The sequence below is a fragment of the Oryctolagus cuniculus genome, chromosome 18 (assembly GCF_964237555.1).
Source record: "Oryctolagus cuniculus chromosome 18, mOryCun1.1, whole genome shotgun sequence".
NCBI classification, from domain to species: Eukaryota; Metazoa; Chordata; class Mammalia; order Lagomorpha; family Leporidae; genus Oryctolagus; species Oryctolagus cuniculus.
Window position 1 is genome coordinate 12,284,570 of NC_091449.1, and position 27,349 is coordinate 12,311,918.

General features: G+C 63.4%; 2 protein-coding genes across 4 annotated transcripts; both read left to right on the forward strand.

The window, feature by feature from the left end:
• Positions 1–586: 586 nt before the first annotated feature.
• CADM4 (cell adhesion molecule 4) lies at positions 587–16,035 on the forward strand. 3 transcript variants are annotated; one of them, XM_051839090.2, is made up of 9 exons: positions 587–738; positions 10,936–11,082; positions 11,727–11,879; positions 12,035–12,169; positions 12,689–12,853; positions 12,959–13,049; positions 13,338–13,510; positions 13,931–14,059; positions 14,987–16,035. In XM_051839090.2, exons 1-9 carry the CDS (start codon positions 675–677, stop codon positions 15,094–15,096), a joined length of 1,167 nt encoding a protein of 388 aa, XP_051695050.1. In that variant the 5' UTR covers positions 587–674; the 3' UTR covers positions 15,097–16,035. The 3 variants fall into 3 exon arrangements, with proteins under 3 accessions (XP_051695050.1, XP_069918240.1, XP_069918239.1); XM_070062139.1 differs by lacking the exon at positions 587–738 and adding an exon at positions 5,398–5,428; XM_070062138.1 differs by lacking the exon at positions 587–738 and adding an exon at positions 5,444–5,489.
• Positions 16,036–17,648: 1,613 nt separating this feature from the next.
• ZNF428 (zinc finger protein 428) lies at positions 17,649–26,323 on the forward strand. Its single transcript, XM_017339119.3, has 3 exons — positions 17,649–17,791; positions 20,759–20,949; positions 25,664–26,323. Exons 2-3 carry the CDS (start codon positions 20,874–20,876, stop codon positions 26,179–26,181), a joined length of 594 nt encoding a protein of 197 aa, XP_017194608.1. The 5' UTR covers positions 17,649–17,791; positions 20,759–20,873; the 3' UTR covers positions 26,182–26,323.
• Positions 26,324–27,349: the final 1,026 nt, after the last annotated feature.

Consider the following 27,349-nt stretch of genomic DNA (forward strand, 5'->3'; position numbering starts at 1 on the left):
AAGCGACAGGCAGGGCCACCGAGAGAGGCAGGCTGGGGCAGGGAGCCGGGACGCCCCTCCTCGGGAGGGAGGCGCAGGCGAGGACTTTCCGGGCCCGGCCGGGACCAGAGGGCGCGGGCTGACCCAGTCCGGCGCCCGGGCCCAGGCCCCGCCCTGCGCAAGACACCTTCACCCTCACACGCACCTGTGCCCGCAAAACCCCCGCACACCCCCGTCGCCTGCCATCGCAGCCCCTCCCCAGGGCTCACACCGCCACGCACACCCCCCGCGCAGCGCGCCCGGCTCTCGCACCCCGCATACGGCACCTATCCCGCAGCAACGCCCTCCCACGCAGCCCTCGCGCCCCGCACACTCGGCCTCCCGCGCCGACGTTCTCACCCCCGCAGCACACCTTCGCCCAGCGACACCTTCGCTCGGCACCCGCAACTCTCGGCCCCCAGCCCCTCTCCCGCGCCTGCGCCCCCTGCATCTCCCACCCCGACTCCGCGCGCTGCCCCCCATTGTTGCGGGGCTGCTTCGCCGCCGCCCCCGCCCCTCCCCAGTCCTGGCCCCGCCCCCGCCTCGGAGCCCCGCCCCCGGGCGGGCAGGGGGCGGGGCTCGGGGGCGGGGCGGGCGGCGCGGGCGGTGCAGGTGCCGGGCCGGGAGCGAGCGGCGGCGGCGGCGGCGGCGGCACCATGGGCCGGGCCCGGCGCTTCCAGTGGCCGCTGCTGCTGCTGTGGGCGGCCGCGGCGGGGCCAGGTAGGGTCGGGGGCCGGGGTCTGCTGGCCGGGTTAGGGCGGGGGGCGCGCCGCGGTGACAGCGCGGTCGCCGCGGGGCCGCAGAGGCCGAACAATGCGCGCGGGGCCGGGCTGGGCCCCCTCCCCGGGACAAAGCGCAGCGCGGGCCGGGAGCCGCGAGCCGCGAGCGGGGGAGGGGGCGCGGGCCCCGGCCGCCGTGCCGCAGCCCCCCCACCCGCAGGCCTGGATCCCGGCGGGGACAAAGGGCCCGCTACCGCCCCCCCTTCAACAAGCCCGCCTTCTCCGGACCGGTCCCGCTGCCCTTCTGCCTGGCGTGCGTCTCTCTGCCGCGCTCCTTGTCCCCCTACCCTTGTCCTCTGTCCCTCCTGTCTGTCCCCCTTTCTCCTTGCCTCCCTGTCCCCCATCCCTCTGTCCTGTCTTTGTCGCCCACCTCTGTCCCCTGGTCTCCGTCCCTTTCTCCCGGGTCACTCTGTCCCCTCTCCATTCTCTCCGCTCACCCTTCTCTGCCCTCCTTCTCTGTCTCTGTCCGTGTCTGTCACCCTTGTTTCTCTGCCCCCCCATCTGCCCGTCGCTGTCATTGTCACCCCTTTCTCTAGCCTGCCCGGCCACCCATCTCCCCCCCCCCCAGCCCCTTCTCTTGTCCCAGCGCCTCTGCGCCTCTCCCTCCACCCCACAACCTTCACCCAGGAACCCTCATCTCGGCTTCCCTCTGCGCCCCCCGGAGGCAGGCAGGGCAGGGTGAGGAGCCCGGGGGAGGGGGATGTCCCCATGTGTGTGGGGGAGTGGGGCTGGGGAACCCTGACGTGTGGGCACACACGTGGGGTGAGCAGATGCATCCCCAAACCTCGGCACCCGTGCACGTGCCCAGGCCAGGACTTAGAAGCCCCCTCCAGGACACCCAGGGAGCGCTTCACACCCCCTGATCCCACACCGTGAGGAATTGGAGACCCCCAAGACGGGGTGACCCTGAGGCCGGGGACAAGGTCAGCAAATGTCACCCACACACTCACACTGTGTGTGTCCAGCCTGCCCCGGGTCACCCCCTCGCAGAGGGGCCAAGTCCGCGTTGGGAGGTAGCTGGGCACCATGAGGTGGGCAGGAGGCTCTGTGGAGGTAGGGGAGAGGAGTGGTACCCAGGCGGCAGGGGCTGGGGGCCTGGGCTTCAGTTCCGCCTCGTGCCTTTGCCCCAGCAGCCGGGGACAACCCCCCCTCTGCAGGCTTCAGCTTTCCTTTGTGTAAAGTGAGGCTGGTGAACTCAGTGACCCCCGGGGAGAAGGGCAGCTCAGCGCTGCGGGGTTTCTAGCAAGTTGAGGACACCCGTGGGGTTGGGGCCGGGGCCTCCGCCCCCCCCCGGGGGGGGGAGCTGAGCTGCTCGCTGGCTCGCTCGCTCGGGCTCTCTGCCCCTCTTCCTGCCTCTGATTTGGAACTTTCAGCATTGCCGTCTCTTTGCAGCAGCTGCCACGGTTTCCCAGATGAGAGCCTGGGTGCCTGAGCCACGGACCAAATTTTGTTTTTCTTTGTGATTTTTTTTTTTTTTTTTGAGGCTGAGAACCAGGCTCATAGCATCCAATGAATCCAGTAAACAGCAAACCTGAGGGTGTCTTAGAGCATCTGCGTCATTAGGATTCTAGACTCCTGGAGTCTTTGGCGTCTTAACACCTCGTTCCAGTGCTAGCGGTGTTAGCATCCTAGCGCCTCGGCGCCTTTCAAATTCTGACATCTCCAGCCCTCGGATTCCCAGGTCTGCCATCTGGAATCTTGACAGCAGAGCATCATGGGAACTCGGGGCCTCAGAAGCAGGACGTACGTAGGCTAAGGTGACCACCAGCCCTGGCTAGAGGCTCCCTCCCTCCGCCACTTCGGGCAGGCAGCTCTCCGGCCTCGTCCCTTGTTTGATTTTAGTCTCAGCACTTCCTGCCATCCTAAATCCTCTCGGTAAACTTTCTCTGGATTCAATGGCGTGGGTGTCGCAGGTGGAGAGCGCACTTGGCATCCTGGGAGCTCAGGAGCTGGGTCGCAGCCTGGCCTGGCCCTCTCCTGTGCCATCCGTCCCCACCCCGTCCCCTCCCGTGGAGCTGTAGCACATGGCCTCCGAGTGGCTGAGCACAGCGGCCTCTGCTCGCCGGATACTTCCGAATGGCCTTGGCCTCCGCATTTCAGGGCCTTCCTCTCTGGTCTTGCCCAGCCGGTGGGAGATGGGGTGCGTTGCGCTCCAAAATGTATCCCTTGCTGCAGGGTGCACGGGTGCACCCAGGACACCGGCAGAGGATGCTGGGACCCCCGCCAAGAGGAAGAAGGGTCTGGGGTGGGCGAGGAGCGGAAGTGAGAAGGCCCCAGAGATCCCTGGGTGGGCCGGGAACTGAGCAGGACAGAAAGGAGCAGAGGGGACAGACAGACAGACGCAAGGATGGGGAGGAGACGGGCGGGGGGCTATGGTGGGAGTTTGTTCATTGAGATCAAGTCTTCCTCCCAGGGTGACTCACTCCTTCCCCACCCCCACCCCGCCGCCATGGAAGTTCTCAGCCACTCTGAGAACAGGGGGTCCCCCCACCCCCGGTCATGAGCCACCCCAAGAACAGGTCTTGTGAAGATTCTGTCGCTGACCCCCGCCCACCCGGCCTGAGCCCCAGAGCCCGGGGGTGGGGGTCAGGGTCTGCGGTGGATTCCGAGCCCTCGGCAGCAGCAGGGCTGGGCCCGGGGCTGGGTGAATGTCGTGCGAGCCTGGCCTGTCCCCGTCTTGGGGAACACAAAGGCAGCTTTCTCTTTCTGGGTGGGGGGAGCTGGAGATGGCCAGACCTGCCAGCATCCAAGGGCCTGTGGCACCAGGACCCAAGCACCCACTGGCTGCTGCCGGCGCGGACCGCAGGCTTGTAGGAACCACGCACCCCGGCTCTTCCCCAGGAACCCAGAGGGCAAGGGGGTGGGCCCAGCGCTGGCCTTCCAGGGGAGGGGGTGCATGGTGGGCAAGGGCGGTGGGGGAACGGACAGTAGGAGCTCAGGGCAAGCTCGCACCCTCCGCAAGCGGGAATGTGTCCCCTCGACCCTGCACCCAGGGACAGCCTCTCTGAGCTGCCCTCCCCTTGGCTGGGCCTGAGACCTGGCATCCGGGGAGTCCCGAGTATCCCAGGAATGTGGGGGCCACAGGGAAGACTTTGTGTGTGTGCGAAGCTGCTGACTCACCCCAACGCCCCCACCTGGTGCCTGGGCCCCCAGCTGGGAGGGGGCCCCAGGGCTGAACAGGGCAGCTCTGTGGTTCTGGGGCCGAGGGCTATGGACTTAGAGGAGGAGAAGGACTGGGGGCCTGGACCAATGGGTCTGAGGGAGGAGGCGCTGGGGGCCTGGAGCCCTGGGTCTGAGGGAGGAGGGGCTGGGAGTGTTTACTCCCAGGTCTTGAGGATGGGTGGGGGTCCTGGGAGAGGAAGGGGCTGGGGGGAGTGTTGTCCAACTCCAGGTTTCCAAAGGAGGGGGCTGGGACCCTGCCGCCTAGGTCCTGCGAATACAGGCGCCTTCACAAGGCTGAGCTGAGCTGGGGAAGAATTGACGCTTTGTGCAAGGATGCTCGGACTCCGCCATTGGTGGGGGGCTGCGGGGGGGTTCGGTCAAGATGCAGGGATGTACCACCTCCCTGGGGAGGAGGGGGAACAGAGGCAGGATGCCAGGAGCCCCCTGGGGAGCCAGCACACAGGGGGTGACTGTGACCTTCCCGCAGCCGTGACCTTGAGACTCCCTTGGGTATTCGCTGACTCAGGACCCAGGAAGTGCTCCCCCACCCCGCTCAGTCTCCGTGGAAACATCCACCAGCTGTGTGCTCTGGACCCCTGGCTCCTGAAGGAGGAGGGGGCTGGAAACCCAGGCAGGCTCCCGCGTCTCAGGGGGGAGAAGGCCGGGGGCTCAGACTCCTGGATTGGAAGGCAGAGGATGCTGAGAGCCCAGACCCCTGCAGCCTGCTTGAGGAGGGGGTTAGGGGGCTGGGCTCGCGGGTCCCGAGGCGGGAAGTGGCTGCATCCCTGGGTCTGGGGGCGGAGGGTGCAGGCTCCCGGGTCTCCACGCATCACCTGCTCAGCCCCTCTCCTGGACACCTTCCCCGTCCCTTTTTCCCAGGCACCATCCCCATGACGGCTCCTGGCGGTCAATACGGTTTAAAGGGCCAGCGCCCCAGTCCCCAAAGCTCAACCCCTCTCTGACCAGAAAGTCCCGCCCCCACCACCCCCCAACCCCCGAAACAAAAGCTCCTGAGACATTAATATTCCAGGCACAGCCGCTGTTGCTTGCTGACTCCTTGGGAGGGGGAGGGAGCAAGACAAAAGCCCCCCACCCTCACCCCATGTGCACCCTCAGGCAGACGGCAGGGCATAAATTGGGGGGGGACGGATCTGGATGGCTCCTGGGAGATGATGACGTTTGCCCCTGACTGGTCTGGGGCCCCTGAGCCTTGTTCTCCACATCTGTGAAATGGGGGGCTAGCGTGGGGCCAGCCCTGAGATCCAGGGTCCGTGCCCAGGCTTCCAGACATTGCGGAAGGAGCTGGAACGTGCAGGGCAGATTGCACGTGCGTGAGCGTGTGCCTGGGGCTTGTCCGAGCCCCAGCCACGCGGACGGGGCTCCCTGAGCTGCAGGTCCCGGCTGCTCCCTCGTGGGTGGGCATGGGCAACCTCCACATTTTACAGGTGGGATGATGGAGGCACAGAAAGGTGAGGACACGCAACCCCGAGTCCACACAGATGGGATCGGTCCATGAATGCGGGCCCAAAGGTGAAGTGAGATCCTGCCTGGCGTGGTGTAGACACCGGGGTGCAGCAGCGGTGACCCCCATGCCTTTCCGGAGTGCGTGGTCTGGAGAGGGAGGGCAGACAGACAACAGCGCAGCAGAGCTTCTCCACGGCCTTTCTGGGGAGATAGGAAATGTTTTGGGGCTGAAGGGGTGGGGAGTGAGGGAGGACCTCCCTGAGGAGGTGTCTATGTTCAGAGACCCGGATGAGATCAGGACACAGCCCTGGGATGACGGGGGGAGGGGCACGTAGTGAGAAGGGCAGGTGCAAAGGTCCTGAGGTGGGAACAAGCCCAGTGCGTCTCTGGGGGCCGTGCCCAGCAGTGAGACCGGGACGAAGTGGGGGCATGAGAGAGCTCGGAACTGAGGTCTGACAGCGTCCGCGCCACGCGCACTTTTTAATGTCATGAGCAGCCTTTGGTGGGGCTGGGAGTTAGGAGGGGAGGTGGCGTGATTTGATTTGCCCTTTTCAAAAGATCCCTGGGGCTGCTGGGTGGAGTAAGGACTTGGAGGAGCAGGCGTGGGTGCAGAGAGACCCAGGAGTGGACTCTGAAGGGTTGGGTGCGAGGTGGCTGGCGTAGGGTGAGGGTGACAGCCGGGGAGGCGAGCAGAGGTGAGTGGACGTGGGCTAAGATGGACAGACCCTGCCGATGCGATGGACAGTGGGGTGGAAGGAAAGAGAGAACTTGGGTGATTTCTAGATTTTTGACCTGAGCAATTGAACGGGTGGTTGTGACATTTTTGCTTTTTTTTTTTTTTATGTGTTTATTATCCAATCTGGGAGCTGGATCAGAAGCGGAGCAGCCGGGAACTGAACCGGTGCCCATATTGGCAGGCGGTGCTTACTTAACCTACTGCATCACAGCACCGGTCTGGTATTTTTTTTATATGAAAGGCACAGAAAGCCAGAGTCCTAGAGAGCTCTCTTATCCATTAGTTCATCCCTCAGATGCCTGCAATGGCTGGGGCTGGGTCAGGCTGAAGGCAGGAGCAGGGAACCCAATCTGGGTCTCCCACACGGGGCGACAGGGACCCATCTGCCTGAGCTAGCACCTGGCCTCCAGGGCGCACGTCAGCAGGAAGCTGGGATGAGGAGCAGCTCCCAGACTTACATGCAGGTAGCATCCTGCACGGAGCTCAGCTGCCTCGCCGGGCACCGACCCCGTGACCCGTGTGGAGCTGAGAAAACTTAGGCAGGAAAAGGAGGATTGGATATGTTGCGCTTGATATTCCAGGGGGCGCTAGATCGACCTCAGAGAGTGATCGCACGCGTTCAGAAAGTTCATGGAAGATGCGGATCATGAAACAACTCTGCGTGGGTTTTAATTTTTTTGCACCAGAATAAACCAAGGTTTTCCTTCACTTTTCTGGAGTTTCTGAAGTCTCCCTGCACACTTGTTGATTCCAGCAGAGGCAGGGATTTGGGGCTCTTACGGCAGCTGCCCGTCTTCCTTCTTTGACACAGGCACCTCCAGCTCCTGGGTTCACCATCCCTACTGCCTGTATCCTTATGATCCAAGGTGGCTGCCAGAACTCCGCGCCTCGCATCATAGTTCCAGGGAGTGCTAGGAAATCCCCCTCTAGTGACCACGTGGCACTTTGGCTTCTATGCCACTGGACAAAACTCTGCCCCCTGGCCTCGCCCAGCTGCTCTTTGTGCGGGATGTAGGGTAACTGTAAAATGCAGTCGTGGTTCTTTGACCGAGGAGAAAGAAAAGAACAGAGGTTGGGCAAGGAGGTTGGCAGCTGCCGCCGCCCTCCCTGAGATTAATGCTTCCTAGCCCTCAGTCTCCAGTTAGGGAACTGTCCTCCGGATGGGGTGGGCAATGCGTTGGAGGGGCCAGTGCAGTGGCTAGTGTCCATCGCCCCATAAATCTTTTTTAAAAGATTTTATATATTTATTCATTTATTAATTTGACAGGTAGAGTTACAGACAGTGAGAGGGAGAGACAGAGAGAAAGGTCTTCCTTCCGTTGGTTCACTCCCTAAATGGCAGCTACGGCCAGAGCTGAAGCCAGGAGCCAGGTGCCTCCTCCTGGTCTCCCATGCGGGTGCAGGGCCCAAGCACTTGGGCCATCCTCCGCTGCACTCCCGGGCCACAGCAGAGAGCTGGACTGGAAGAGGAGCAACCAGGACTAGAACCGCCGTCCATATGGGATGCTGGCACCGCAGGCAGAGGATTAACCAAGTGAGCCACGGCGCTGGCCCGCCCCATAAATCTTATAGGCTTTCTGGGGTGGAGGCTTCATCTGGATACCCAGCCCCTGGAAATCTACCCACTCCTCGGGAACTGGTTGAATGAATGAAACCTGTAGACACAAAATCAGAACTGTGGGGTCCTTGCCCAGCGTTTAAAGACAAACACGAGGCCGGCGCCGCGGCTCACTAGGCTAATCCTCTACCTTGTGGCGCCGGCACACCAGGTTCTAGTCTCGGTTGGGGCGCCGGATTCTGTCCCAGTTGCCCCTCTTCCAGTCCAGCTCTCTGCTGTGGCCAGGGAGTGCAGTGGAGGATGGCCCAAGTGCTTGGGCCCTGCACCTGCATGGGAGACCAGGAGAAGCACCTGGCTCCTGCCATCAGATCAGCGCGGTGCGCCGGCCGCAGCGCGCCGGCCGCGGCGGCCATTGGAGGGTGAACCAACGGCAAAGGAAGACCTTTCTCTCTGTCTCTCTCTCACTGTCCACTCTGCCTGTCAAAAAAATAAATAAAATAAAAAAATAAAAAAGACAAACACGCAGCCTTTTCCTGCTTCAAAACCTCACTGGCCATGAGGACAGCGTCCGGTCTCCTAGCTGGCAATGGAGAGGCGTCCCCGGCATGTCCTACATCACCTGGGCCAGGGCTGTGTGCGGGGGCGGGATACAGGGTCAGGGAGATCTGGATGCACATCCCGACTCTGCCTCTTGGCCGTGACCTGGAGCAAGTCACGTCATCCCTCCGGGCCGATTTCTCCCCTGAGTATTGGGGATCGCTGGGAGGCAGCAGATGGTGGCTTCACTTGTTCACCCGCATGGCAGACCGGGATTGCTCGCTCGGCTCCCAGCCCCTGCTGTTGCGGGCATTCAGTGAGTGAACCAGCGGGTGAGAGCGTCCCCCACCCCCTCCTCTCCTGGTCTCTGTCTACCAAATAAGTAAAATAAAAAAAAAATTTTTAAACCAAGATTGGAAAAGAAAACACCCAGGGGTTGGTAGTAGTGTTTGCCTTATGTGGGTATTGAGGGGATTAAGTGGAAATTATATAGGTGGTGCCCTTAGCTCAGCACTCAGCTCGTCCCCAATAGGAGGGAGCTTCAGAAAGCTCACACAGGGGCCGGCACTGTGGCCCAGCCGGGGCTTGAGCCACTGCCTGCGACACAGGCATCCTATGTCCCGGCTGCTCTGCTTCCCATCCAGCTCCCTGCTAATGCACCTGGGAAGGCGGCAGAAGAGGGCCGAGTGCTTGGGGCCCTGCCAATCATGTGGGAGACCCGGATGGAGTTCCTGGCTCCTGGCTTCAGCCCGGTCCAGACCTGGTGGTTGCAGCCATTTGGGGAGTGAACCAAAGGATGGAAGGTGTGTGTGTGTGTGTGTGTGTGTGTGTGTGTGTGGTTCTACCTTCATGGGAAAATTGTGGAATTAAAAGATCACTTTGTTGCAAAACTGTTTGAGCCCCAAGCTCAGTTTTCTCAGCTGGGTGCTAACCAGGACCTCTGGGAAGCCCCCGCTGTGTGGTGGTGGTGAGCAGCGGTGATGGTCCTGACACCTCTCAGCCTTGCTCTGGGCTCTGCCCGGCTGGCGTGGAGGAAAGCTCGCTCCTCGGTCAGCTGAAGCCAGTGGGGGAACTGCTCCCACAAGCAGTCCTGAAATCCCGGCGACTTTGCCACAAAGTCCTTTCTTCCCTGTGCCACAGTCCTAGACAGCCAGGTGGCAGGGACCGCTCAGCCGGGGGCCCGCACCCCTTCCTGTGTGTGATGCTGCCCGCCTCCCGGCTCCTGGGAGTCCTGTCCCCTTGGCCAGCGCGCAGGGCTGTGAGGCAGGTGGGCCAGGCTGCTTCCCCTGCTCTCGGTCACCTGGCCCCCAAAACTACAAAGCATGCTGGGAAGTAGAGTCTGGCTGCGTACTGGATCAGTTAACTTTAGAGGGGGAACCGTGGACAGGACAGGACCTCCCCACCATGACAAAAGTTAGTGCCTTAAACAAGCATCGCCATCTGTGTCCATGACGGGGGTCCATACGTGTCCATGATGGGGGTCCATATGTGTTCATGACAGGGGTCCATACGTGTTCATGACAGGGGGTCCATACGTGTTCATGACAGGGGTCCATACGTGTTCATGACGGGGGCGCATACATGTCCATGACGGGGTGTTCATACGTGTCCATGACGGGGGTCCATACGTGTCCATGACGGGGGTCCATATGTGTTCATGACGGTGTCCATACGTGTTCATGACGGGGGTCCATACATGTCCATGACGGGGTGTTCATACGTGTCCATGACGGGGGTCCATACGTGTCCATGATGGGGGTCCATATTTGTTCATGACAGGGGTCCATACGTGTTCATGACAGGGGGTCCATACGTGTTCATGACAGGGGTCCATACGTGTTCATGATGGGGTGTGTTCATATGTTTCATGATGGGGGTCCATACGTGTCCATGACAGGGGTACATACATGTTCATGATGGGGGTACATACATGTTCATGATGGGGTGTTCATACGTGTTCATGATGGGGGTGTCAGAAGTGTGAGCGGATCTTCTGGTTTCGGCTGTGGTCACTCGTGTGGCCCCAGGCACCCGGTGATGAGCTGGGCTGGGTGACCCGGGGTGGCCTCGCTCACACGGCTGGCGGCTGGCTGGGTCTCCACGTGGTCTCCCACCTGAGAGAGAGGCTGCTCTGGGCACTGTCACCCAACATGGCAGCAGAGCGTGCAGGGGGGAGCCACCACGCCTCTTCAGGCTTTGTTAGTCCTAGTGTATCCCTTCTAGCATATTCTGTGGTGGGGGTCAGGTACAAGTTACAGGGCCTGCCCGGACGGACGCCGGGGGCCGCAGGGGACGCTTGCAAAGGGTGTGTCTGGGACAGGCTGCAGTAAGTGCCGGGTGTGAAAGCTGGGTTTGGTGAACACATGGCAGGCCGCGTGCCTCCTGCACTTCTGTCCACTCTAAGACTAGGATCAGCCTTCTTCCAGGGCCTCCTCTGACCACCCGGCTCTCCGGCAGTGCTAGTCTCCCCTTCCTCTGGGCTGCCACCGTGCCCTGGGCTGCCCCCGCCGCAGCACAAGCCCTGGGGTCTCCACTTGAGTGGACGGCCGATCTTCGTGTAGCCCACGGGACTCGTCGCCAGCGAGGATCTAAGGGAGAAAGAGGGGAGGGAGAGGAGGCGGGAGAGCGGAAAGACTGACTCACACCTGCCCCACACCTCTCCTGTCTGTGCCCTGGTCCAGGGGCGGGGCAGGAAGTACAGACGGAGAACGTGACGGTGGCCGAGGGGGGCGTGGCTGAGATCACCTGCCGCCTGCACCAGTACGATGGCTCCATAGTCGTCATCCAGAACCCAGCCCGGCAGACACTGTTCTTCAACGGCACCCGCGGTGAGTGCTGAGGCGGAGCGAGAGTCCTGAAGGAGGCCGGCCTTGGGCTGGACCTCTGTGTCTGGACCCGGGTCTGAGGGAGGAGGGGCTGGGCCTGGACCCTGGGTCTGACGGGGGAGGGCTGGGGGCCTGGACTCTGGGTCTGAGGGGGGAGGGCTGGGGGCCTGGACCCTGGGTCTGAGGGAGGAGGGGCTGGGGGCCTGGAACCTTGGGTCTGAGGGAGGAAGGGCTGGGGTCTGGACCCCTGGGTGTGTGGCAGGAGGAGCTAAACCTGGACCCTGGGTGTGAGGGAGGAGGGGCCGGGGCCTGGAACCCTGGGTGTGAGGGAGGAGGGGCTGGGTCTGGACCTCTGGGTCTGAGGGAGGAGGAGCTAAACCTGGACCCTGGGTCTGAGGGAGGAGGGGCTGGGTCTAGACCTCTGGGTCTGAGGGAGGAGGAGCTGAGCCCGGACCCTGGGTCTGAGGGAGGGGGGGTGGTCTAGACCCCTGGGTGTGAGAGAGGGGGGTGGCCCGGACCCTGGGTCTGAGGGAGGAGGAGCTAAGCCCAGACCCTGGGTCTGAGGGAGGAGGAGCTAAGCCCGGACCCTGGGTCTGAGGGAGGAGGGCTAGATCTGGACCCCTGGGCTAACGCCCCCCTCACCCTAGCCCTGAAGGACGAGCGCTTCCAGCTTGAGGAGTTCTCCCCGCGCCGGGTGCGGATCCGGCTGTCGGACGCGCGCCTGGAGGACGAGGGCGGTTACTTCTGCCAGCTGTACACGGAGGACACGCACCACCAGATCGCCACGCTCACCGTGCTAGGTAACGGCCGCCCCCTCGCCGGGAGCACCGGACAGCCGGCTCCGGCAAATGGAGCCCACCGTGCGGGCCACTGGCACGGGTGCTCCACCGGGCCCTGCACCCTGGCTGCTTGGGGCCCAAGGGCGCGTCTCTTGCCCCCTTCTGCCCCGCGACAGTGGCCCCGGAGAACCCTGTGGTGGAGGTGCGAGAGCAAGCGGTGGAGGGCGGCGAGGTGGAGCTCAGCTGCCTGGTGCCGCGGTCCCGCCCGGCAGCCGTTCTGCGGTGGTACCGCGACCGCAAGGAGCTCAAAGGTACCGGAGGCCCGGAGCCGCCGGGGCGGGGCCTAGAGGGGCGGGGCTTGTGGTGGGTGGGGCTTGTCGAAGAGCTTGCAGGTGCTGCCCGACACCAGCCAGTGTGCAGCTGGGAGAAGGCGGGGCGATGAAGGAGGGCGGAGCTTTGGGAAGCAGGGGCGGGGCGAGGGTTGGGGGCGGGGCCTGGAAGGGCGGGGCTTGTGGAAGAGCGCGCTGGTGCTGCCGGACACCAGCCAGTGTGCAGCTGGGAGAAGGCGGGGCGATGAAGGAGGGCGGAGCTTTGGGAAGCAGGGGCGGGGCGAGGTTTGGGGCGGGGCATGGAAGGGCGGGGCTTGTGGAAGAGCGCGCTGGTGCTGCCGGACACCAGCCAGTGTACAGGGTACAGGTGGGAGAGGGCGTGGCGATGAAGGAGGGCAGAGCCTTGGGTCGAGGGCGGGGCTTGGCTAGCTGCCTAGTTTGGGACTGGCCAGCGCGAGGGCGGGACCGGGGTCCCGGCCTCACTGGGTCCTGGCCGGGCAGGCGTGAGCAGCGGCCAGGAGAATGGCAAGGTGTGGAGCGTGGCGAGCACCGTGCGGTTCCGCGTGGACCGCAAGGACGACGGCGGCATCGTCATCTGCGAGGCGCAGAACCAGGCGCTGCCCGCGGGCCACAGCAAGCAGACGCAGTACGTGCTGGACGTGCAGTGTAAGTGCCCAGGGGACCCCGCGCTGGCCATCCGCGCCCGGCAGGGGCCCTAGCCCCCGCGTGGGGGATCCGGAAACAGCTCCCCCTCCTCTCTGCTCCCCACAGACTCCCCCACGGCCCGGATCCATGCCTCCCAAGCGGTGGTGAGGGAGGGAGACACGCTGGTGTTGACCTGCGCTGTTTCGGGGAACCCCAGGTGAGCTCTGGAGAGGGGAGGGCTGGGCAGACAGGCAGCTTGGGCCCTGTCCTGGGGCAGCGGCTAGAGCACCGGGACAGTGGAAGGGCCGGGGCGCGGCGCTGGCGATCGGTGGGAGCTGGGCCGGTGACTGACGGCCTCTGGGGAAGGAAGGGGCAGGTCCAGATCTCTTATTTGGAGGTCCCTGCAGGGCGAGGGGTGCCTGCCTAAGTTCCTTCGAAGTCACATCTGGGTGCTGGGCCCTGGCTTCCTAGTGCTCACCGTGCTCCCCCTCGCCCCGCTCCCCAGGCCAAACCAGATCCGCTGGAACCGCGGGAATGAGTCCCTGCCCGAGCGGGCCGAGGCGGTGGGGGAGACGCTCACGCTGCCGGGCCTGGTGTCGGCGGACAACGGCACCTACACCTGCGAGGCGTCCAACAAGCACGGCCACGCGAGGGCGCTCTACGTGCTCGTGGTCTACGGTGAGGGCGGGGCGGGGCGCAGGTGTATGGGGCGGGGCCCCGGCCGCGCAGGTGTTTGGAGGGTGCACAGCCACCTGGGGCCAGGCTGCCCGTCGGACTCCAAATTTGACTCTGCTGGCACTTGATCTTTCTGCGCCTTAGTTTTCCCATCAGTAAAAGGGCGACCGACAGCAGCACGTAGCTAACCGAGCTGCTGCGATGATACACGCGCTAAATATGCAAAACGGGTGGAATGCCCCCCCCCCCCCCGAGCACCGAATAAGCGAATAAGCGTAGGAGTTTACCTCTGATGGTAAACTGGCGGCCACACTGCCAGATGCGGCATTCCGAGGGGCAGGGCTGGATGTGTGCAGAATGGCTTAAGAGCCTGGAGGCGACTGGGGCTGGACAATGACCTGGCCCTGCACGCTGTCCTGGCAGACCCTGGCGCGGTGGTGGAGGCCCAGACGTCGGTTCCCTACGCCATCGTGGGCGGCATCCTGGCGCTACTTGTGTTTCTGATCATATGTGTGCTAGTGGGCATGGTCTGGTGCTCTGTCCGACAGAAAGGTGAGTGCACGGCTGGGGCTCCGCGGCGGGTGTGGCGGGCTGTGGATTTGGAAGGGGATGGGGCCCAGAGTCCCGGGTTCCCCAGAGGGAGGGGGCGGAGCCAGGTGTTGGGCCTGGCAGGTAAGCTGTTGGTTGGGATGTGGGCATCTCATATCTGGTTTGGATTCGCGCTTCCTGCTACAGCACATCCTGGGTGGCAGCAGGTGTTGGCGCGAGTCCTTAGGTCCCTGCCACCCACGTGGGACACTGGATTGAGTTCCTGGCTTCTGGCTTCCACCTGGCAGTCCCCCACCATGGCAGGCTCCCGTGAGAAGGGAGCCCCCTTCTCTGTCCTTCAAATAAATAATTTTTAAAACCCAGGGGGCAGCACCTACACCCAGAATTCAAACTCCAGCAAGACCTGGGGCTAATTCCAAAGAGGGCTGGGCTTTGGGCCCTGGACTCTAAAAAGGGTGGAACTTGAAAGCTGAGTTAAGGGTGTGGATTTGAATAAAACCCGCCTCATCCTAAGCACTGGATTCCCTGGGGGTAGAGGGGCCCCCCCGCAGACCGAAGGGGATAAGGGTGGGTCTTCGAGGAGTTCCTGGTCTTCCTAACTCTGCTTTCACACCCCTCTCTGCCACCATTGGCTCCTCGGGCCCTGACTCCCGCCCTCTGTGCCCCCGCCTCCCTCCCCACTGTCTGTCTTCTCTCTCTCTCTCTGCCACCATTGGCTCCGGGCCCTGACTCCCGCCCTCTGTGCTCCCGCCTCCCTCCCCACTGTCTGTCTTGTCTCTCTCTACCACCATTGGCTCCCCGGGCCCTGATTCCCGCCCTCTGTGCCCCCACGCCCCCCCCCCCCCCCCGCTGTCTGTCTTGTCTCTCTTCCTGCTCAACCCCTGGGTCCCCATGTCCCTTCTTCCATGGACTTACCTGTCGGCTGCCCAGGCTCCTACCTGACCCACGAGGCCAGCGGCTTGGACGAGCAGGGAGAAGCGAGAGAAGCCTTCCTCAATGGCAGCGACGGGCACAAGAGGAAAGAGGAGTTCTTCATCTGACCCCACCCCCACCCCAGGCCTGGGCCTGGGCTGGGGTCCCCCCACTGCCAGCTGCAAGGAACCAGCAGAGACATTTACCAGAGTCTGGGCTGGTGGGCTTCTCCCCCCACCACTAACACCTCAGATGCTTGGGCAGGGATGGGGGTGTTGGGTGCCTGGATCTCTGCAGGGGCCACCAGTGAGGGCCCAGATGTCCGGGGCCCCCAGGGGGCAAGGACCCAAGGTCCAGACCCCCAAGTCCAGGGAGGGCAGTAGGGATTGGGTAGGGGGCGAGAACCGGGGGAAGGCCAGGGCCCCAGGGCTACAGAACCAGGTCTTGTGGGGAGGGAGTCAGATTCTGGGAAAGGTGGGTGGGCAGGGAAGGGGAACAGAGATTTCTCTGGGGGTCCTAGACCCCACGCCAGCCATTGTGAGAGTTCCACAGAGCTCTGGGCACCTCTTTGCAAAGCCATGTTTGCACGATGGGGGCAGGGTGGGGGGCGGGCGTGGAAGCAGGGATTCTGTGTCTTCGTGTCATAACTGAAGGGGGCGGTGGGGGAGACGGCCCTGACCCCTTTCTCCAGCCCCTTCCCCGGGCTCCTGGGCGCCCCTTCCCTCTGCCTCCTCCCCCCATGTCTACCCCACCCCTATTTGTCTGTCCACCCACTCCTGGGGGGGCCTTCCCATCTCTCCTCCAGGCCCCCCGGGGAGGGGGAAAGGAGTTTGGGGGCGGGGGGATACATGGTCTCTATGGTTTTATATATAATATATTAAAAAAATCAAAAATCTGTATGAAAATATCAGATTGCAACCCCCTCCCCCTATTCCTGGCTTTGGCCCCCTTTTTCTTGTTTAAAAAAAAAAAAAAAGAAAACCACACATTTTGTACGGGGCAGGGAGGGGATTGGGGAGGGGGTTTGGCAATCCCACTAACCACCATTAAACTGAGGAGAGAACCAGTGTCGGTGGCTGTGTCTGTCCCTGGGAGGGGAGTTCAAGTGGGGGAGGGGTGGGATGGTTTCTGTGCACTGACCTGGCCAGCGCACCTCACCCACCCGGGAAACGTGGGTTTTTCCTTGCCACTTCTTTAGCCAAACAGTCTCAAAGTCTCAATTCTTTAATAACTACTGAGCTACCTCAGCCCATCCCCCAGGGCCTGGCCCTCCCCTGGCCCCACCTCCACCCCCATCACCCTGTCACCCTCCCTGGCCCTGCCCTGCCCCACGCCCCTCCCGCCTCCCCATCCCCTCTGTATCAGGCCAGAGCTCTCTCGGCACCGGGTTGCTGCGCGTGTTACTGTATTCTAACTCCACCGTGAATCAGGCAAGGGTTAGCTGTCGCGAGAGCTAAGCACTGATCTGAAGTCTGGTCCCGCGCTGGGCACTAAGGACCAGAGTGAACCGCGAGGCTTTCCCGCGGGAAACAGACCTCAGCACAGACTGACCGAGCCAGAACGCCACAGAGGGGGACGCGCCGGTAGGACAGCCATGGGACAGAACACTTCGAACAGGAGCAGGTGGGACAGGGAAGCCCCGGGTACACTTCAAGCCAGCCTCAGCAGCCAGCACCCACCCGTGAGCACCCCGGACTCCTCGACAGCCTCACTCACGAGTGGAGGTGCTGTTACCCTCAGACTGAGGTCTGTGCCAAGACGTGGAGAGCCCCCGAGCAGCTAGCTGTGTGCAGATCAGAGGAACAGCGAGATCAAAGACTGTGTGCGGGAAGCGGAGCTGAGACAGTGGATACAGAGGGTGGGCGAGGGCGGGTCACGTGATGGCCTCCGAGCCCCTGATAAGGAGCTGGGGGTTTTAAGAAGTGTAAGGGGACCCCTAGAGACGTGACAGTCACTTCCTGCGGGGAGACAGCAGCGGCTCCCGCACCGGGCACAGAGCCCGAGCTCGCTGCAGGAGCCCTTCCCCTCCCCGGCTCTGTGTTCCAGGCACACCCGTCCCAAGTCTGACCTCCCGGGGGGGGGGGGGGGGGCTATTTAATCAGACGTGTGAACGCCCCAGGGCTGTGTCTCGTACGCCAAAGAAACCCAACTGGCCGCCTGCTGCAAAGATCACCAAAGGTGCACCCCGACTGAGGGGGCGTGGAGGCTGGAGTGGTCCTCCTCCGCGTCCTTGTGGCCTGTCTTCGGACCGATCCTCGACCAGAACCTGGCCTGCCCGCTTCGCGCCCCGCGGCGGACCTAGTGCGCACGCGCCTCGCTCACAGCCACCGCCCCTCCCCGCCATATGCTAATCACTGCGCTCGGGAGCCCCGCCTCCCCGGGGAATATGCAAATCACCTCCCCCGTGCGGGAGGCCGCCTATTGTCCCGCGGTGGGGTGCGGCGCGCGAGCGGGCCCGGTCCCGCACCCCAGCCGTGCGGGCGCCCTCCGCCCGCGGCGCGCCCCGTCCTGGTGAGACGCCTTCCCGCCACGCACACGCACACGCACGCGCGAGCCCCGCGGCTTCTGTGGCCTTCGGGCCGCGGACCGTACCAAGTCGCCCCGGCCGACGAGGGGCCACGCACCGCACCCCCCGGCGCGGGGCTCGGCTCGCGCGGCCCCCTCCTCCCACAGCGCGCCGGGAATGGTCCGTCTCGCCGCGCAAGCGCCCTAGGCGCCTCACGCCCCCCTGCGCTCGCTCCTGCCCTGCTTGCGGCGCAGGCGCGAGGCCCGGGCGTGCAGCCGCCACCCACCGCCGGGCCGGAGCGGGGGCCGCCGACGACCGTGAGTGTCCGGGGAAGGGGTGCGCGGGGCATGCCGGGAAGCGGGCGCTACGGCCCCGCTGCATGACGGGAGTGACACCTCCTGTCGCCCGAGGAGCGGGCAGCGGTCGGGGCGGCGCTGGCCTGGGGGCGAGACCCAGGTGCCCCTCTCTGGCCCCCGCGCGCCCTGGTCGCGCCCTGAGGCAGCGCGGGGAGACGGGGCACTCCGCCTCTCGGCAGCGTGCCGGTCGTTAGAGGCCCGGTGCTTCCCGGGAAGGGGGCCCCCCGGCTCTCCCATGGCGAACCGGACCCTTTGTCACACACCCACTGTCGAGCATTCTAGGAGCGGGGAAAGCAGCCTGCGGGGAGTCCGCGCAGGGCATTGGGGGACCGGCCCTTACTGTCCCGCCTCCTCGCCCTCGCGTGGCGGGACCGGTGCCTGTCGTGCACGCGGGGCGTCTTGGGAGTTGGTTCCTGTGGGCTCAGGGCGTTTGCGGTGCCCACTGCTGCGCTGCTTTTTATTTATTTTTTATTCGAAAGACAGGGCTTCCATCTGCTGGTTCACTCCCAAAATGGCGGCAACGGCCAGGCGGGAGCCAGGAGCCCGTTCTGGGCCTCGCACATGGCGCATTAGCGGGAAGCTGGGTCGGAGGAGGAGTGGCTGGGGCTTGAACCCCTGCCCGGCCACAACCCGAGGGTCTCGGCTCAGGCCCCGCTCGGATCTGAGGGCCCTCGTGTCGGAGGGGTGGGCATTTGCACCCAGGGCTGGCTCCGCGGGGGTCCCAGTGCTGTGGGCTTGGGAGGGGGCGGGGGCCGGACTGGTGGGCGTTGTCTCCGGGGAGCCTCCTTAGAAGTCCTGGTTGTTCTCGGTGTGCACTTCCTGGGTGGAGGTACAGGATGCCTCCTTAAGTTTGAATTTCCAGTAAGCAACATAAAATCTTTTGGGAAAGTGGGCAGCGGGTTAAGCTTCTGCCTGCGAAGCTGCATCCTATATTGGAGCTCAAGTCCCGGCTGCTCCTCTCCGGGTCCAGCTCCCTGCTAATGCGCCTGGGAAAGCAGCGGACGACGGCCCAAGCGCTCGGGCCCCTGCACCCGCGTGGGAGGCCCGGATGGAGCTCCCGGCTCCTGGCTTCTGCCTGGCTGTGTCCTGACCCTCACGGCCATTTGGGGAGTGAACCAAGAGATGGAAGATTCTCTATCTCTCTCTCCCTTAGAAGAAACTTTTAAAAAAATTACATCAAAAATATGAGTAATGATTTGTTGTTTAACTGAACTTTGTTCTAAGAGATATATTTTTTTAAGATTTATTTATTTGAAAGGCAGAGTTACAGAGAGGCAGAGAGGCAGAGAGAGAGAGAGAGAGAGAGAGAGAGAGAGGTCTTCCAACTGCTGGTTCACTCCCCAATTGGCCACAATGGCCCGGGCTGTGCCTGTCCGAAGCCAGGATCTTCTTCCAGGTCTCCCACACGGGTGCAGGGACCCAGGCACTTGGACCATCCTCTACTGCTTTCCCAGGTCATAGCAGAGAGCTGGATCGGAAGTGGAGCAGCCGGGAATGTGGGCAGAGGCTTTACCTGCTACACCACAGCACCAGCCTCTAAAATTCTTTTTTTATACACACACATATATACTGCCCCCCCTGCAAACAGGGATATTAATATCATAAAGTGAGATTCATGACAATGATCTTAGTGAGGTGAAATTCACATTTCATTGGGCATCCTGTTTTTATGTGCATAATTTGGTCCTCTTTCCTGCTTTTAGGTAGAGTTCCCGAGTTGGGTGGGCCCTGCAGGGTAGAGGGTGTCCTAAGAACACTCCCCGCCCAGATCAGCCGCCTCCTCCAGGAAGTCCCTCAGCCCTCCCCAGCATCCTTATCTTTTGAGTTTCTGGCAGTGAACTTGACCTCCAGACATTGAAAGGGGCCTCGGGTTTTCCATCACTGTTTGGCCAGTGCCCGGCACAGACCTTGGCCTGCAGGACACAGCCTAGGCGGCCAGCCCCTCCACTAACGGCCTGGGCGGCTCTCTGTCGTCAGGAAACGCAGGGAGAGAAGCTCCGTGTGTGTGTGTGTGTGTGTGTGTGTGTGTGTGTGTGTGTGTGTGTGTTGGGGGCGTGGTCTGCAGGTGAGGAGGGCAGTCAGGTTTGGCTTCCTGGAGGGGCACAGGCTCTCTAGGGCCAGGACAAAGGACAGAGGTTCTTAGGTTGGCGGTGAGCTGCGAGGGTGAGTTCCCTGGGGAAGGAGGTCTCTGCTGCTGGCGACCGCAGATGTGACAAGGCCTGGGGTGCACGGAGAGAGGTGCAGGATCCAAACTGGCCGAGTTTACGGGGGCGGAGGGAGGGGTCCCGGAATGCCTGCCCCCTCCCAGCCACCTCCCTGAATGAGCCCCCGACCCACCCAAGAGATCATTTTATGAGAGATGGGAGGACTGCCCGCTGGGTGGTGTGACCTCGGGCCACTTGCTCAGCCTCGGTGCGTGCCTCAGTTTCCCCCATGTGTACAGAGGGGGCAGTCTCTCAGCTTGATTCTGAGGAGCCCAGGAGTGAAGCCCTTAGCTTGACACCACACAGCCACCTTGGCAGTTAGGAGCAGGCGGAGGGTCACAAACCAGCGTCGCCTCATTTAAATATTGAGATCCTTCCTGCCGCCTTATTTAAATATTGAGATCCTTCCCGCCCGTCATCAAATGCACCCCACACCTGACTGCCGCTTCAGGGCCTCCCCCAGCCCCGGAGTTCCCCACAGTCCAGCGACGGAAGGGTTAATGCCTGCCACAGGCTCCTGCTCATCTCCGTTCTGATTGGTGCCGATGCCATTACCTGCCGATCAATATCTGGAATTTTGCCTTCCCCTCCCCCCATGGAATAAGAACAGAGGGGCGGGGCCGGGGCAAGGCTTTGCACGGAGCACCCAGCTGGGTGGGGGTGGGGTCGAGTGCTATGTGAAAATTTATTGAGCTGTCGCCGGCCTTTCCTTTCCCCTGCCCAGCGTCCCTCTACCTGCCAGCACCCCGTATTAGAAGACTCTGTGGCCGGAGAGCTGGCCGGGGAGGGACGCTGCCCAGCTGCTGCTCTTCTGCTGTTTCCCGTCCCCTCCCCTGGCCATGACAGAGACCCGTGAGCCAGCTGAGACCGGGGGCTACGCCAGCCTGGAAGAAGATGACGAAGACCTCTCCCCAGGTGAGGCGACCTTGGAGGTGGTGGCGTTGGTGTGCGCATCAGGGGTCGGGGCTTCGTCGGGAGAGCGCGGTGTGGCCTGGCTGGGAGACCCCTTCCAGCTGAAACCTCCAGGGGCTGTAGGTTGGCCGTGACCCCTCTCCACGGTGGGGGTTCTGGAGCGGCGAGGGCCTCTCCTCTTGCTGGGGGTCCTAGGTGGGGTGCCGCACATCCCCTTGCTGGAGGCTGCAGATGGGCTGTGCTCCTGCTTCTTCCTGGAGCTCCTGGATCGGCCGCGAGTGCTGTCCATGCTGGTGGTTCTGTATCGGCCGCGAGCCCTGTACATGCTGGCGGTTCTGGATCGGCCGTGAGCGCTGTCCACGCTGGCGGTTCTGGATCGGCCGCGAGCGCTGTCCACACTGGTGGTTCTGTATCGGCCGCGATCCCTGTCCACACTGGCGGTTCTGGATCGGCCGCGATCCCTGTCCACACTGGTGGTTCTGTATCGGCCGTGAGCGCTGTCCACGCTGGTGGTTCTGGATCGGCCGTGAGCGCTGTCCACACTGGTGGTTCTATATCGGCCGCGAGTGCTGTCCACGCTGGTGGTTCTGGATCGGCCGCGAGCCCTGTCCACACTGGCGGTTCTGGGTCGGCCGCGAGCTCTGTACGCGCTGGGGCTTCTGGATCGGCCGCTGCTGCTCTCCCTGCTGGGGGTTCTGGACGGGCTGCGGACTCTCCGCTTGCCGGGTCTCGGTTGCTTGTGGCCTCTCCTCTTACTGGAGGTTCGCGGCTGGCTGGGGTCCCTCTCCTCGCTGGGGGTTGTGGACCGCGCGTGGCTGGGAGCTCTCTGTCTGCTGCGGCTCCGGCGCTGGCCGCTCGGGGTCCTGGACCCGTTGTGACTTCCTTCCCTTCTGGGGGTTCTGGGTGGGTTTGGGCTCTCCCCCTTGCCGTAGGTGCTCGGTGCCCTCACCTGGCTGGGAGTTCCCCTCCGGGTCCGGCTTCTCGCTCTGCTGTGATTCCGCTTCCAGCCGTAGCCTCTCAGCCGGCTCTGGGGCCTGTCGCGGCTGACGCTCCTGGCCCTTCTGGGGGTGCGGGACCTGCTGCGGCTGGGGGTGCTGGAGCGGCTGGGACTTGGCGCCGTGCTCGAGGTGCTGGCCTGGATGTAACCCTTGTCGGTCCAGCTGTAGCTGCCTTCCCAGCGGGAGGCGTCCGCCTGGCTGTGGCTCTGCGCCTTCCGCGGGGATGGCGGGGACTGGCTGAGGCCCTGCTGCCGCGAGGGCGCCTGGGTCAGGCTGCGGCTCTTGGTCCTGCTGGGGGTCACGGCCAGGCGGGAGCCGCTGCGCACCGCCGAGGCCCTGGGCGGGCTGTGCGGCTTCTCCTTGCTCACGTTGCCGGCTTGGCTCTGGCTCCTCTTCCTGTTGGTGGCTCGAGGCCGGCTGTCACTCTTCCCCCCACCCTGTTTCTGCTGGGAAGCCGGAGTTCTCGCCCTCTTGGCTGTGCCCGCTCTGGCGTTGTGTGTCCTCACCCTGCTGGGAGTGCTGGTCCTGCTGGGTGACCTCTTGGAGCTGTGGCCCCGCCGCGGGCCGGGCGTCCTGCCCCGGCTGTGCGCGCCCCTCTGCTGCTGCTGTCGCACGCTGCTGGCCGTGCTGGCCCGCGTGTCCGCGCTGGCCCTGCCCGACGGTCTCACCTTGCTGTGGAGCTGGGACTTCTTGCTGGGCCTGCCGGGAGGGGCCGTCTTTGTGCTCGTGGGTTTGGTGGACTTGGAACTGCTTGGGCTCACGACCGCGGTGGGAGTTGTGGATGGCCTGGCGGGCGTTACCGACTTGGTGGTCTTCAAGGAGGCAGGAGGCGCGGGAGCCACGGTGGGCATGGAGGGCCCGGTGGAGGCTGGAGACATGCCGGGCTTGGAGGATCTCTTCGGTGGAGAAGGCATGGTGGGCGGGAGAGGGCTTGTGGCCCTGGACGTCATGGTGGGCATGAAAGACCTGGTAGCTGTGGGCAGTGACCTGACTGCCGTCACAGGCCTCCTGCGTGAAGTCATAGTGGCCACTGAAGGCCCTGGAGGGAGGGTGGGTGAGCCTGGCCACAGGCGGGAGAGCTTTGTGCGCTGCAACCATTCAGCAGGCATCTCTAGCGTTGCTGGGATGTGGAGATGGGTCAGACCCAGCTCCCGTCCTCAGGGGTCTGCAGGCGGCCACTGCCCAGGGTGGTCAGGCTGCAGTGGAGCAGTCTAGAGGAGAGGGACACTGACCACCCAGGAAGTCAGGGAGGACTTCACGGAGGTGGTGGCCAATGAGCTGCACCTGGGGGAACAGCAGGAGTTTGCCAGTAGAGAGGAAAAGGGCGCCCCGGGGAGAAGAGCAGAGGTAAGGCCTGGACGAGGGAGGTCAGGGCCGGGGGCCGCTGTCCGCCACTGACCCGCTCGACCTCTGCCGCGCTGTGCTGGGACCCCTGGAGGAGCCCCAGTCTGACGGGGTGCTGGGGCGGGGGGCCCAGGGGGAGACCTCCGACTGGGGGTCGGGGCCCGGGTAGCTTCGTGGAGCCTGTGCTGGATCCGGAAGGGGAAGTCGGAGGCTGCCCGGCGGGCAGAGTGGGCCCCGGCGTTCTAGGCAGAGGGCCCGGCCTAAGGCCTGGCGAGATGTCTGGTCAATGGCAGGGAGAGAGCAGGGTGGCGCAGGGACAGGTGAGGACGCTGCGCAGACACCGAGAGCCCGCTCCTCTGGGCTGCTGGGGACACAGCTGTGAGTCAGACCGGGCCTGGCCCCTGGTCTGGGTCGGAAAGAACCTGGGCGCAGGCGGCCGCAGCTCGGAGCTGGGACCACGGAGGCGGCAGCAGAAGGGGCAGGACATGGGGGCATCTGGGACGGCCCGGAGGCTGATGGGAAGAACTCCGGCAGGGCATTTGCAGTGGAGGGAAGAGCGAGCAGGTGTGAAGAACCCTGGAAAGAGCTGTCCAAGTGAAAGCAAAGTCTCCGGCCTGCGCACACAGAATGTTCTAGAATGCCAGGACCACAGCCGTGAACCTGACAAAGGCCCTGCTCTCAGGGACAGGCAGTAGCCACGCAGAGCAGGGGCAGAGGGGGCACTGCTCAGACAGGGTGGCCAGGGGCACCGAGAGGTGGGGTTGTGGCTGGGGAAGACAGGCAGCTGCTGGGCCAGCTCCCACGGCTGCGGCCGCCATGACACCGACCTCACAGGCAGCCGCACCCAGCCTCTGCGCAGCCTCTGTGGGCACTGCTGATGGCCCAGCTGCAAGTTGTTTCTCTCCTGTGTATGTAAAAGGCAGAGCAAAAAGGGAGAGAGAAAGATGTGCCTTCCATCTACGCGTTCTCTCCTCAAATCCACAACAGTCAGGCCGGGCCAGTCAAAGCCAGGAGCTCCGTCCTTGCAGAGGCTTAACCCGCTCAGCACAGCGCTGGCCCCTCTCCTTTTCTTAAACCTCAACTTGACCTAGGGGTCTCCTTCGTACACACGAAATCACAGTAATATAGCTGTACTTAATAAATGTCTTAATTCATTCAAATCTATAAGAGCTCTTAGAAAAGTAGAATTAAAAGATAATTGAGGGGCTGGTGCTGTGGCGTAGCAGGTAAAGCCACCACCTGCAGTACCGGCATCCCATGTGGGCACCAGTTCAAGTCCTGACTACTCCACTTCTGATCCAGCTCTCTGCTATGGCCTGGGGAAGCAGCAGAAGATGGCCAAGTGCTTGGGCCCCTGCACCCGTGTGGGAGACCTGGAAGAAGCACCTGGCTCCTGGCTTCAGATCTGCCTTGCTCCAGTGGTTGCAGCCATCTGGGGAGTGAAGCAGCAGATGGAAGACACCCCTCTCTCTCTCTCTCTCTCTCTCTCTCTCTCTCTCTCTCTCTCTGCCTCTCCTCTCTCTATAATTCTGACTTTCAATTAAATACATAAATCTTTTTTTTAAAAAAAAAAGATCATTGAGAAGGTAGACATTTGGCTCAGCAGTTAAGTCACTGCTTGAGACACTGGCACCCATAGAGGCTCCTGGTTTGAGTTCCAGCTCCTCCCCTTCCAGTCCAGCTTCCTGCCAAGGTGTCCTGGGGAGGCAGCAGGTGATGGCCAAGTGCTCGGCTCCTGCCACCCACACGGGCTCCTGACTTCGACCTGGCCCGGCTCTGCTGTTGCAGATACCTGGAGAGTGAATTGTGGATGGAAGAGCCCTCTCTCTCTGCCTTTCAAATAAGGTGAAAATAAATCAATAAAATATGTATAGGAGAAAAGGCAGGTTTAGTTTGATGTGAAGACATTGTGAGACTTCTGCGATTTGTCTCACAGACGTTTTGAAGATCCCTCAATATGCACGCCTTCGGGTCCCATTTCCCACAAAGGTTTGCAAGCCCCCTCCTACATACGTGGTCAGATACCGCAGTGCCCACACAGGCGGACGCGTTTCCATTTGCTGGAATGCCTTTTCAGATGCTTGTCCCCTGGAAGGCCAGCGCACGAGGCCCCTCCGCCGGGACCTCAGTGTGCCTGGCATCCTCCGGGGGTGCTCCCCTCGCGCCCTCGCAGGCTGCTGTCGGAAGGGAGGCGATGCCTGGGAACAGGGCTCTGGCGATGGCGGCAGCAGCGGCCGTCGCCGCCCTCGCTCTGGCTTCACCCACCGCCCGTCTGCCTGACGCCCGGGCCGGGCTGTGCCCTCGCCTGCGGGGACGGGAGGGCCGTGCCCGGCCGTCCTCTGACGCCGCTGCCCCTCCCCGTCTGTCCCCCACAGGCCCCGAGCACTCCTCCGACTCTGAGTACACTCTCTCAGAGCCCGACTCCGAAGAGGAGGAAGACGAGGAGGAGGAGGAGGAGGAGACCACTGATGATCCAGAGTACGATCCGGGCTACAAGGTGAAACAGCGCCTGGGGGGCGGCCGGGGCGGCCCCTCCCGCCGGGCCCCGCGCGCAGCCCAGCCCCCGGGCCCCCTGGCCCAGCCCTGCCAGCTCTGCGGCCGCTCCCCGCTGGCCGAGGCCCCGCCGGGCACCCCGCCTTGCCGGCTCTGCTGCCCTGCTTCAGCCCCGCAGGAAGCCCCCGTGCCCGAAGGCAGGGCCCTGGGGGAGGAAGAGGAGGAGCCCCCTCGGGCTGGGGAGGGCCGGCCCGCTGGGCGGGAGGAGGAGGAGGAGGATGAGGAGGACGAGGACGAGGACGAGGAGGGCACCTACCACTGCACGGAGTGCGAGGACTCCTTCGCCACCCTGGGCGAGCTGCACGGGCACTTCATGCTGCACGCGCGCGGGGAGGTGTAGGCCGGAGGGGCGGGGCGGAGGCGGGGCGGGAGGCGGGCGGAGGGGCGTGGTCACAGCGGTCAGGGCCGGGGAGGGGACCGCTCGTCTGTGTTGTCTTCGCTGTCGATGTGTGAAGGCCAGAATAAAAGCCACTTTGCGTGTGTGTCTGGGCATGTGTGTCTGGAGCGCCGTCCTCGGCCTGTGGGAACCTGGGGATCTCTGTGGCCCAGCGGACAGACGTGTGCTCAGCCCGGGGTGGCTTCCGGCCGCGCTCCCAGCCCCAGCCACACACGGAATTCTGTCACCGAGTGGACGATCTGGGGACCAGGCCACCCTTCGGTCTGCCACCCACACCAGCGAGGCCGGGTCCTGCCGCGGAGCACGGGGAGCTTCGTGGTGCTCGTGCCGTCCTCGGCGCCCGGGGCTGCCTCCTTGGGTCGCTTCACCGGAAATGAGTTACGTGGGCGCAGCTAAGTGCAGAGCAGTCTGGGTAAGCACCCAGCAAGAGTCTGCGGGGGGCAGCGCGTCGTCGCTGCGCGTCCTGGGTGTCGGCCGGCCCCCGGGCTGTGTGTCGTCTCACGGTTGTGCGTCTAGGAGCTTGCAGAGCAGAGCCTGTTGCCAGCACAGCTGCCCCGCTCCCGCACACACGGGGCGCCGCGCCACATTTGCATGAGCTCTCCGGGTTCTTAGAATAACTCCGGGAGATAGGGACCAGCATCCATGAATTTGCATGCCGTATGCTCTGCGTACCCGCTGGGCGCAAACACAGCTTCGGGAAGTAACACCAGTGAATAAAACAAAATCCCTGTCCACGTGCCAGAAGACAGAGGGGACCAGGCACTGTGCAGGGACGAGCCGGGGGAGGGGCTGCCATCCGAGACAGTGCAGTCCCCCCCCTAGAAGGTGGCGGACCTGGAGGAGGGAGGCGGGAAGAAGCGTCCAGTCTGGGGGGGAGGCAGGAGCCCTCCTGGTATGTCGGGGTAGCCAGAGGATCCGGAAGGGACCGGGACTGAGGGGAGGAGGGCCAGCTCAACCCAGCCTTGCCGGAGCCGGGCTCCTGCTCTGCCACGGAGGCACCGAGGCCGTTTGGAAAACAGAAGCTGATCATAGCGACAGCCGCCGTTTCCCGAGCACCTGCCATGTGCCCAGCGTGTTCTACGGCCCTCCACGCGTGTCAGCGCCCAGAAGC